Genomic DNA, 12,095 nt, shown 5'->3' with positions numbered 1-12,095 from the left:
TTGACCTCAAAAATTGGTGGTTGAATTCAATGACCAAGTATGCAAATCCTCTTCAAATTTCAAGTCAATCGGATGAAAATTGCGGATTTTAGAATTCTCACCTCTGGAAGTTTCTATTTTGACCTCGAAATTGATAGGCTTCTTGCTTTTGACCAACTCGGATTAAAATTGTGATATTTAGGCGATTGAAATACAGACAAGGGTGAAAACACAACCTCCGTCCGCCCACCTTAGGTGGCGGAGGTATATATTTAATTCCACTAACTCCCCTGTTCAGGTTTTGTACTGCCCATCCAACCGCACTTCTCCAAGCAACGATAACAAATCCAGCATGGTGCAATAAACAACTTTAATCAAAATGGTAAAGCACAGTGGACAAAGAAGATCCATTTGAACTAAGGTACATTACACATGCCTTTTGGATGTCAAGGTTAGAAAACAGGTGCATAAGCACAAATTTGAAATCAACAACGATATTTTAAAATAAAACCATGCTCAAAAGGCCAAATGTTTGATTGTGATCATGACTATCGCTGAAAGCTTAAACCTCACCATCGGTACGATGATGTAGTTATTCGATTTCACGACACACACTATGGTCAGGACGTATCTACACGTAGTAGGACTCAAAGCGTGTGGGTTTCCTGCCACTCGTCTGAAATTTGATGCATCGCACTACGTCACCCAGCTAAAAGAGCGCCAAAATACTTGGATCTCTAAAGCAACTCCATCCCGAGTCGACTGCAGAGATTTTGGGCTCGCCTCGAGTTCCGAGTCCACTTCGATACTGCGGTGGTTCGAATACCATTCAATTTGATGCTTCCATTTGTGCGGACAGCTGTGGATTTGGTTACAATCCACGTAATATACTTTTGGCAACATTCTCCGGCTAAACGCCGAGACTGTCAAATTAAAAAATACAAAAGTTGAAGCGATTCGAATAGAAATTCCTGACACCGACCGGCATTGGCATGTACAAAGGCCTTCTTCGAAAAAACTAACTGGACAAATAAACGGGATCAAGGAACTGACTGACTGGCAGATATTGCGAGCAAGTGTGCCATGTGCTACATACCTGCTGACTTCAAGGTGAAAATATTCTCCACTTCAAGTAGCGAATGTGTGTGTGTGTGTGTGTGTGTGTGTGTGTGTGTGTGTGTGTGTGTGTGTGTGTGTGTGTGTGTGTGTGTGTGTGTGTGTGTGTGTGTGTGTGTGTGTGTGTGTGGAATTTTTTTTTCATAATAAATGAGAATGTTGAGGAAAGTTTAGCCTGGCAACAAAAGTTCCAGAAATCCAGTTCAGCATACCACTTTAGGCCAAAATTCCAAATGTGCACCTCCTCACCTTCCCTCCTACCCTCACCCACATCCCCTCCCATAAAAACAAACCAATCCCACATGCACCTCCATTTCAGACAAGATGTGGCAGTTTTCTGCTGAAGTACTCTTGACCACATACAACCCACCCCCGAGGTGCCAACAAAATAACCTTTTATCTCTCAACCAAAAGAATCAACAGGGGAGATACAAGTGTAGCGGGTCGAGCATAAAATAAAACAAGCCCCCCCCAACTAACAAGCCCCCCCAACTGCCCCACCCGAGGAAAAAAAAAACAAAACAAAACATTTTCCTGACAAATTCTATTGTCAGTCTTGTACGCGTTCACAATACAAATACAAAAAAAAATCCTTAAATATGCCTGAACACAACTAAACGCTACGGTATATTTTCAGTATAAAAATAAAAAGCACTATATGCAAAATTCCATTAATTATTCAAACTGTACTGTGATCTACACAGAGTATCCGTGAATACAATCGAGATACTTACTGTACATGCAATCTACAGTTTAAACAAGTTCTATGTATTCAGGGTTTGTAGTACAATATACATCGTCTAAATGTCGTGGCCAAAGCAAGGTGACGTTCACGCCACCATTTAAATAAAATCCACGTTTATGCTCAGGCCTCACTGTCGGTGCGGTGCAACCCAAAGCACCGCGACAGTTATGGCATCGAGGGGCTTTGGGGTGGCGAGTGGCTGTGCATGCCAGGGTCGGTCATGCGGATTGTGGTGGAGGGAAGGAGGCGATCTTAATGGCAATTTGAGGTGTTCTTCGCGCAGAGGATCGGTTTGAATTTAAGCTCATTACGAAATGTTAAATAGCTGCTGGAATCTGTAGCATGCCTTTGGGGGTCGATGCGCCAATTAAAAAGAAAAAAATCAACGAAATTTTAAACCAAATCACAAAATTCACTCACATTGAAAATGCAGAAGCCTCAAAGTCTCCTCGTTGAGGCAATGGCTTACGCGAGCCGAGTGTGTGCAGAGATGGCCTTCACTTTCACGGTTAATTTGCGTCACTAGCAGCTTTCTGTAGAGATTCCCAGAATATCGGCAAAATAACAAACAAACTCAGGAGAGTGGGGGAGAAGGCAAGGGGGTGTCGTGGCAGATGAAACCCCCAAACCTCAAGGAGAGCTGAAAACACTGTCATGAGCAAAGTTTGATACAATGATGAGGTTCTGAAGAAGATTCCCTGCAGTGCCCAAAGGTCTGTAGAATGGTCACGCAAAGGCCAGTGGGAATTAAGATGGCAGCGATTGGGTCGTACGTGTAGCAACGCGGTACCTCACGCGCTTGCTGCACCATCACTTCGACCACGAAGCATCCAATCTCCCCGATACCTGACTGTCCTCTGCTGTTCAGCACATGGAGATGGTAACATTGATGCCGAGGTTTCCGTTCTCGGCAAACAGCTGTGCAATACTTGTGTCGAAGACGAGGCAGTCGCTGTTGAGTATTGCCGTGGCGATGCCTTCGTGAATAGAGCGTGGTGTGGCCTCCCACGTGAGACGACGACGATGACCATTGAGCTCGAGGCGGTAGGCAAATCCCTCGGCCTGCTTGCGTGTGCCAATGAGTTGCACAATGGCGAAAAACTGCTGATGCCCGTCGTATTTCTCTTGTTTCTCTAGGACGAGCATGAAATGAAAGCCAAAGCAAGACTGCATCATGACCCAGTCCACAGCACCAGGAAGGTTTATGTCTGTCGCAAGGAAGACTATATCCTCGCCCTGTAGTGTTGTTATAGACTTGTGCTGGTGTAGCAGGTGTGGCATCACAGCCTCTAGCGAACCCTGCCACTTGCAAGAGGCACCGGGACAGGGGCACGAATATGGGCGGAACTCGCACAGCTCCTCGTGGTCCGGCTTATCAGTGTGCGGAAGAGTTACTTCACATCCCGATGAGGCATACTTGCATGGAAACAGCACAGATGCCGCCACTTTTTCCATCGCCAGGTTACGGATGCTGCCTAATGGACCCCGGCAAGTGGGGCAGCAAGAGAGTTTTGGCCGGCACGTGCTGCAAACCAGGTGACCGGCCTGGCACTGTAGGATAGGCGGCAGCACGTAATCGAAGCACACAGGGCACTCAAAAAGGCTGGCCAGGTCGTTGTTGGATGCAGACGTGCCAGTGAGTGCAGGGACACGCTGTGCCGGAGGTGGCTTCGACGCGCCGTTGGGCAGCGCAGCACCTGTCTGCCGACTCATTTCTGCGCACACGTGCACAATGTCAGACATAGCAAAAAAAAAAAATCAATTGTAGGACAGCAAGCATAACAAACAACCTTCGGGGTTTGTACTCATCACTCACCTCATCTGCCATAGAACAGATTTACAGGAATGGGGGGGGGGGGGGGGGGTTAAAAGGAAGAATAGACAGATATGGGGAGGATTTGTGGGGAAGAGTTGCAATGCTAAATTATATTTACAAACCCAATTGTTCTCAAACTGTATTCAAACTCAAACCATTCCATACCTGAGACTAATATCACAGTTGTAACAAGAACGGCACCCGGTAGAGCGCACACCTCCGCCAGGCTGAACACTTTACGTTCTCTATCCCACTGATGGTCCTGATCTGCATCCGGTTCTTCAGCAAAATAGAATCGGCTTGCTCTTGTCCAACCAAGTACCTCCTCCACAACGTTTTGAAATATCGTGCTACATATCATTTTGGCCCTAACCTGGTGTTGGGCGAGCGGCTAGGGTGCCGGCTTAGGATCCTAGGATCCTGGGTTCGAATCCCGGTCGATCGCTGAATTAACGCCAGGGGGTTGACTCAGCCTGTCATCCTTCCGAGGTCGGCTAATTGAGTACCAGTTCACTGGTAATTCCCTGTGTCGTAAAAAGGCGGCAAAAAGGGTTGGCGTCAGGAAGGGCATCCGGCCGTAAAAAATTGCTTCAAAAAGGGGACCCAAAAACAACAACAACCACGGTCCCCGAAAAAGGCCAACCCCTGCTTTGCGGGGAAAAATGGCCTCGAAAGGTGGTTATTTATTATATTTTTATATATATCATTTTGGCCCTATCACGCAATGGCGACACATCACTTTTAAAATTCTAGGATCCGGATTCTGGTCTTCACCAACCTTGAAACATTTGTCCTCACACACCCAACCTGTCCACCAAGTTTCGTCTGAACCCGGTCATAACTTAGTGAGACATCTTACTCACAGACAAAGACAGACAGGGGTGAAAACATAACCTCGGTCCACCTTCGGTGGTGGAGGTAAGAATAATTGACTTGCATTGCTACAAAGCCAAACGTAATGTTTACCTGCCGAAGCATTTTAAAAGGTAACCTTTTATGACACAATTATCTCAGAATAGCTTTTTTGGATGATGCGAGCAAGCCGTGTCTTGGATCATCTCTTGGAAACAAAGAACGACGGCATGGAGAATACATTTTCGATCTTCAAAATAAATAATTATCTTAATCCGAAAATGCTCGTGATGACCATTTCAGAGGATAAAGAGGATAAAGTTTATAGGTCAGGTCAGTCTTTTGGGACTGCCACTGGTAACGTGTACCCCAGTGCTACTTGCCACATGGTCAGGTAGTCGGCGACTAAGCCGACTACCCCCACTGGCTTACTTTGCAGGATGACTGTGACACCCTGCAGGACTAAAATCAACACCTGTTAAATGGTGGATGAGCTCCCTCCATGAGCCAACGGCCATTCAGTAAGGAGATGGTGTCTCCTAAAAAACACCCATCCGGCTGGTCTGGTTTTTTAGGCAGTAGGTTGTAGACAGCAACCATCCAGGGTAGTACTACCGTTCTGACTTAGGAGCGTTAAAGCGGTGCCCGGAACCATCTAACACTCTCCGTGTCTGGATTGCAAGTCTTACCTTCTGTCTCACTCAAGGTACAGCTACCGGGCTAGCTTCAATCTCTTTTTTCTGGAAAACAAACAAACTTTTCATCATACACTTTTCTTCTCTTTTATTTAAGCCCTGGCCTCGATGAGGACTATATAGTCCATGACTGGAGCCTTCAACATTAAAAAAACAAAAAAGAAAGAAATAGCAATCAGAGATTGCAGACCCTCACCAGGACATGTTTTTAGTGTTTTTTTAAGGCTTTTGCATTAAAACAAATATGGCAGCCGAACCATGTGATCGATGACATCATTATTATTATTATTTTTCTCCACTACTTTATCCCTAGATGACACTCAAGACATTTCATCTTGATCGGCTGAAGTTTTGTACTTGTCGAACGAATTATGACATCATAATGGAGGCACCTATGACATAATCATTAACATATGTTATTCCCTATGGGGACTTTTTTGGGGGGCCAAGTAACATACAGACAAACGCACTCAAATGCAATGCTGTCTCCTCAGATGAGGGTAACAAAAAAAAACAACATTAAAAAAAAACCTCCCGATCTCATATTACCTTCTGCTTTGACAAAGGAGTGTCAACTAGGAAGGGGGGTGGTCGGGGGAGGGCGAGGTCCAGAGGAGGAGGACATACAAGGAGGCCATTTGGGCTATCACACCTGCAATCTGATAAACAACATAAATCCCAGTCGACCTCAGAAATATCAACTTCGTGAAATCTTCAAAGAAGGAGACAGATCACTATGCTAGAACTAGCAAGGTATCGCACTACTCTCCATTGCAGGGAAGATCCGTTTTCTGTCAAAATATTCTCCTCCCTGTGTCCAAGGAAGTTCTGCCTGAAACAATAAGACTTTAGATAGTCTGGCTGAACAAGATCATCGTAGCACAACAGATTAAGGAAAAATGCCAGGAACAACACTTGGGATGTGTTCAGTTACCAAGTTTTTTTGGAGAGCGCTCGCCAAGTGGCTTAAGCACTCAAGCAAGGACTCCACTCAAAAACGTCGAGGAACGGCTGGATTTGGCAAGCGTGGTCTTTGTACTATATAAATAATTGAGAAGAGACGTGGACGGTACTTTCCCAGCTCGGCTGCCCACAAAAGTTCATCAGCGTCTTGAGACTTCTCAACGACATCAACACGTCTGGGCTCTGCGATGGATCGATGACGGATTATTTAGCCGTTGGAACCGGTGTTAAGCAGAGCTATGCATATTCATCGACTTCTTCATATACCTCGGTATCCACATCTCCATCATTGATGAGGAGATCCACAATATAATCTGCGATGAAAGTGCTTGGTTCAGGAAACTGCTTCACTGCATCTTCACCGACAAGGACCTTGGAAAGAAATGCAGATTCAGGTGGAAAAATGCCACCATTACTCCCACAATCCTCTATAACTATGAAACATGGATGACCTACAAATCCAACCCAAAATGTATGGAGAAATGTCACCGAGACTGTCTGATATTCTTTGAATCCAATGGGACGATCGAAACAGAAAAAAACAGAACAGTTTCTGAGGATAAATCCCCTCGGTGAGGCAGGCATATGTACAGTCACGTGAAAAAGTAAGTACACCCCACGTAAAGTTTTGACTTTTTCAACATATTTCAACATAGAGCTATTTGATCTTCATTTCGACAATATTGAAAGATAAAGGTGCTATAATATAACAAATATCATGAAACATTTACATTTTGTCATCCATTGTATAATTTAAATAAACATAAATGCAAATTTCGCATGTGGAAAAAGTAAGTACACCCTTGGCTCTAATAGGTGGTATTGCCCCCTTTGGCAGGAACAACCTCAAGTAGGCGTTTCTTATAACTGTCTACCAGTCTCTGACATCGACTGGGAGAAGTTTTTGCCCACTCCTCCATGCAGAATTCTTTCAGCTGTGCGATGCTCGAGGGGTTTCTTGCATGCACAGCTCGTTTCAAATCCCCCCACAACATCTCGATGGGATTTAGATCTGGGCTTTGACTTGGCCATTCCAGAACCCTCCATAGCTTTCTTCTCAGCCATTCCTTGGTGGATTTACTGGTATGTTTCGGGTCATTGTCATGTTGCAAGGTCCACCTTCGGTTGAACTTCAACTTTCCGACAGATGGCCTCACATTATCCTCAAGCACCATCTGGTACAATGAAGAATTCATAGTGGATTCCATGATGGTGAGCTGCCCAGGCCCTGATGCAGCAAAGCTGCCCCAAACCATAATATTTCCACCACCATGCTTTACAGTTGGTATCAGGTTCTTGTGGTCAAATGCTGTCTTTAGTTTTCGCCAAACATGTCTTCTGGTACCGTGGCCAAATAGCTCTACCTTTGACTCATCTGTCCAGAGCACATTGTTCCAGAAGTGCTGGTCTTTGCCAAGGTGTTCATTGGCAAACTTTAGTCTTGCCCTGATGTTCTTTCTGGACAGCAAAGGTTTCCTCCTGGCACACCTCCCATGTAGATCAAATTTGTGCAGCCTCATTCTAATGGTAGACCCATGCACTTTGACATCAACAGTGGCAAGAGCTACCTGTAGGTCCCGTGATGACATTCTGGGGTTCTTAGAGACTTCTTTCAGCATCTTGCGGTCTGCTCTCGGGCTGAACTTGCTGGGGCGGCCTGGCCTGAACAAGTTGGCAGTTGTTTGGAATCTTCTCCACTTGTAGAGGATCTTCCCGACAGTCGAATGATTGATTTCAAATTGTTTGGAGATCCTTTTCAATCCCTTCCCAGACTCGTAGGCATCTATAAACTTCTTTCTGAAGGCCTCAAAGAGCTCTTTTGATCTCGGCATGGTGACGCCGCACACTTCAACAACAAAGACCAAACCAAACTAATCGTCTGAGGTTTAAATAAGACAGGTTTCTCCAAGATCCTCTCTAACGATGTTCTAATCATTTGCACCTGAGCTGGTGCACCTGATTCTAATTTTAGGTATTTGAAGTAGTGATAAATGTCGGGGTGTACTTACTTTTTCCACATGTGAAATTTGCATTTATGTTTATTTAAATTATACAATGGACTACAAAATGTAAATGTTTCATGATATTTGTTATATTATATCACCTTTATCTATCAATATTGTTGAAATGACGATCAAATAGCTGTATGTTGAAATATGTTGAAAAAGTCAAAACTTTACATGGGGTGTACTTACTTTTTCACGTGACTGTAGGTATGCACACCTGCCTCTGAACTGACTAGCATGGGTTCACATCTCAGCCAGCTATAAACCATCATCGTGGTGTTTCGCAGGCTGGCATTACTTGGTGGATGCGAAGATCCCACGGTATCCGTGAAGAGTTGCATCAGCAGCACAGCTGCGCCCCCAGAAAAATGAGGCTACCTGCAGCCATGTGATGCACATGAAGAAAGCATGAAGAGCGACAGCGGAATCCCAATAGGAGGGAACCCCTTCCTCGAGAACCTGCTAACATGTATGCCGACCAAGACAGCCTCGACAGCCAAATAATCAATAACCTGTGGCTTGATATCATCCGGGTAGGGAGGGGTTAACGAGGATGACTAACCCCATCACTACCACACCAACTGCTTTAACCTCCCATCAGCACTATAAAGCACCCTTCACGACTAACACCCTCCGACTACTACTACTACTACCACCATCCCCACAACCACCAACATAACTCCCCCCCACACAAGCACTATTACCCCCACTACTACCACTACCACCCACCCAAAAGTACAACTACCACTACCACCACCACAGACTACTATTACTCAACCCCCTCACCAACACTATGAGCAATGCCCCCCCCCCCACACCCCCCCTCCCACCACCCCTTCAAATCATTAACCCACCCCTCCTCCACCACCACTACTACTACCACCAACCACCCACGAGGACTACTACTACTCATCATCCATCCACCAACTGAACTACTGTACTACTACTACTACTACTCACCCACCCACACCAGAACTACTGTTGCTTCTCATCCCCCAACAGAACTACCACTGCTACCCACCCTCACTACTGCTTCTCACCATCAGTGCTACTACTACTCACCCACCCACACCAGAACTACTGTTGCTGCTCATCCCCCAACAGAACTACCACTGCTACCCACCCTCACTAATGATTCTCTCCTTCATCAGTACTACTACTACTACTACTACTCACTACTACCCAACCACTACTCACTACTACCCAACCCCCACCCAATGCACCCATGCCAGAACTTCTACTACTACTCACCCACCCACACCAGAACATCTACTACTACTCACCCACCCACACCAGAACTTCTACTACTACTCACCCATCCACACCAGAACTTCTACTACTACTACTACTCACAACACCATAACTTCTACAACTACTCACCCATCCACACCAGAACTTCTACTACAACTCACCCACCCACACCAGAACTTATACAACTACTCACCCATCCACACCAAAACTTATATGACTACTCACCCACCTACACCAGACTCTTCTACAACTACTCACCCATCCACACCAGAACTTCTACTACTACTCACCCATCCACACCAGAACTTATACTACTACTCACCCATCCACACCAGAACTTCTACTACTACTACTCACCCATCCACACCAAAACTTCTATGACTACTCACCCACCTACACCAGAACTTCTACAACTACTCACCAATCCACACCAGAACTTCTACTACTACTCACCCATCCACACCAGAACTTATACTACTACTCACCCATCCACACCAGAACTTCTACAACTACTCACCCATCCACACCAGAACTTCTACTACTACTACTACTACTACTCACCCATCCACACCAGAACTTCAAATACTACTCACCCATCCACACCAGAACTTCTACAACTACTCACCCATCCACACCAGAACCTCTACAACTACTCACCCAACCACACCAGAACTTCTACTACTACTCACCCATCCACACCAGAACTTCTAATACTACTCACCCATCCACACCAGAACTTCTACTACTACTCACCCATCCACACCAGAACTTCTACTACTAAACCACCCACACCAAAACTTCTACTATAACTCAATCAACCACCCACACCAGAACTTTTACTACTACTCAACCACCCACACCAGAACTTCTACAACTACTACTCACCCACCCACACCAGAACTTCTACTACTACTCACCCACCCACACTAGAACTTCTACTTCTACTCACCCACCCACACCAGAACTGCTACTTCTACTCACCCATCCGCACCAGAACTACTGTTGCTGCTCATCCCCCAACAGAACTACCACTTCTACTCACCCTCACTACTACGTCTCACCTGCATCAGTACTACTACTCACCCCCTCCCCACCCAACTCACCCACACCAGAACTTGTACTACGACTCACCCATCCACCCCAGAACCATGACTACCAACTACCCACCAGAACGACTACTCCAACCCCTGACCATGATGACGACGACCCCTCCCACGATTACCCCATCTCAAAACTCCCTCCATAGGAGTCACAAAGTGAAATGTCGCTCACGTCACGAGTGTACACAAGGCCATCGTGAACAAACTCAGGGCAGGGGAAGAGGATGGGGACGAGTCAGACAAGAGAGGGAAACCCAGTCCGTAACCCGACAAGTCCACATTGTATCATATCAATACAACGTAACGATCATGGCACACAAGGGTCGCCTCAGATGGATGTGACCTTCGGCCTCTCCCGACAAGTCACACTTCAGGGTCACTGTACATCAACCGTCACACTGTGACTGTAGCACCAACCCCGTCACGACTCGCCAAACCCAACGTTTCGTCGGCTCCGATCGCCGTTTCCTGCCGACGTTCGTTCTTTAGTCTTTACTCGCAACGTTTCCTAATGTAATGAGACATCGGCTCAAACAAAAGGACAAAAGCCATCGGACACAGCGTTAGACGCAGGCGTGCCCGGCGGTCAGAACCCAATATCGGAGACATAGCGAAGGCCGTCTCGGTATCAAGATCCGAGTCCGGAAATGCTGATCGACAACAACGAGTTCGTCGGACAGAACCGCTGTCAACGCCGACGGGCCCGGCACAGGCCACTAGGCACTAAGAAACACCGTGCGCCTCGCTAGGCCAGACTCGGCCTCATTTCAATCGCGGACGTTTCGAGGAACATCCGGGCGGCAGATTACCTGAATTACGATCCACAAAAGTCACAGAAGGATGCGCCACCGCCGCGATTCGACGCAGACAAACGCACGAATCGCCTCAGACGAGCCGAACAGCAGATAACCCACAAGGAAAGTGACGCCAAACGTAACGGTTGAAAAGACGTCATTACGTCATGGCGTCCGATGCATGACGCGACCCGTAACGATTGTAACGACGACGGTACGTTTGCCCGTTCAATATGTGACGCCGTCTCGTATAAAAGTGATGTCATTGTTTGTTTTCCAACAGTATGGGCGAGGCTCGTTGAAATGCTTCGGATGTACGTGGAATGGAGGATTCGGAAAGAACATCACAGAGGAAGCGCCACGTGGAGACCGAATAAAATGGTAGAAATAACGGGCAAACGGCAAAGCCAATTTTGTTATGGACCATATAAATGACTCGTTAATGAAATCTTCATATTTTCGATGTCAACTCAAGGTTTGTGATTGCGAGGGATCCCGAAATATTTTAATGGAGAGGATGCAATGTGACGTCACGATTTTTACGATCCGCCATCTTGGAGTACAAGCAAACAAAGCAAAATTACACGTGGACTGCATTATTGTGTTTACATTGTCGTTTTGAATTAAAAATGATGAAATTTTGTGGCAGTCATGCTGATAAGGAGGGTTGGTCGCCATATCATAGAATGCTTACAAGTAACAATCAAAAAATATTTCGATATGGAGGCTTGACTCGAGTTGTGAGAGCATTCAAGAGATATTCGCAATGAGATTCTCA

The 12,095-nt window shown here is 46.0% G+C and overlaps 1 protein-coding gene across 3 annotated transcripts; it reads right to left on the bottom strand.

The window, feature by feature from the left end:
- Positions 1–330: 330 nt before the first annotated feature.
- On the bottom strand, positions 331–11,508 carry SIAH1 (siah E3 ubiquitin protein ligase 1). 3 transcript variants are annotated; one of them, XM_068098875.2, is made up of 3 exons: positions 11,333–11,508; positions 5,198–5,248; positions 331–3,555 (listed from the first exon to the last, which is right to left on the bottom strand). In XM_068098875.2, exon 3 carries the CDS (start codon positions 3,551–3,553, stop codon positions 2,705–2,707), a length of 849 nt encoding a protein of 282 aa, XP_067954976.1. In that variant the 5' UTR covers positions 3,554–3,555; positions 5,198–5,248; positions 11,333–11,508; the 3' UTR covers positions 331–2,704. The 3 variants fall into 3 exon arrangements, with proteins under 3 accessions (XP_067954976.1, XP_067954977.1, XP_067954975.1); XM_068098876.2 differs by lacking the exon at positions 11,333–11,508 and adding an exon at positions 10,696–11,295; XM_068098874.2 differs by lacking the exon at positions 5,198–5,248 and having other exon boundaries at positions 11,333–11,507.
- Positions 11,509–12,095: the final 587 nt, after the last annotated feature.

Source organism: Myxine glutinosa, chromosome 2 (genome assembly GCF_964187855.1).
Source record: "Myxine glutinosa chromosome 2, kmMyxGlut1.1, whole genome shotgun sequence".
In the NCBI taxonomy this organism is placed as follows: Eukaryota; Metazoa; Chordata; class Myxini; order Myxiniformes; family Myxinidae; genus Myxine; species Myxine glutinosa.
The sequence above is the reverse complement of the archived record's forward strand: the minus strand, read 5'-3'. Positions and strand labels throughout refer to the sequence as shown.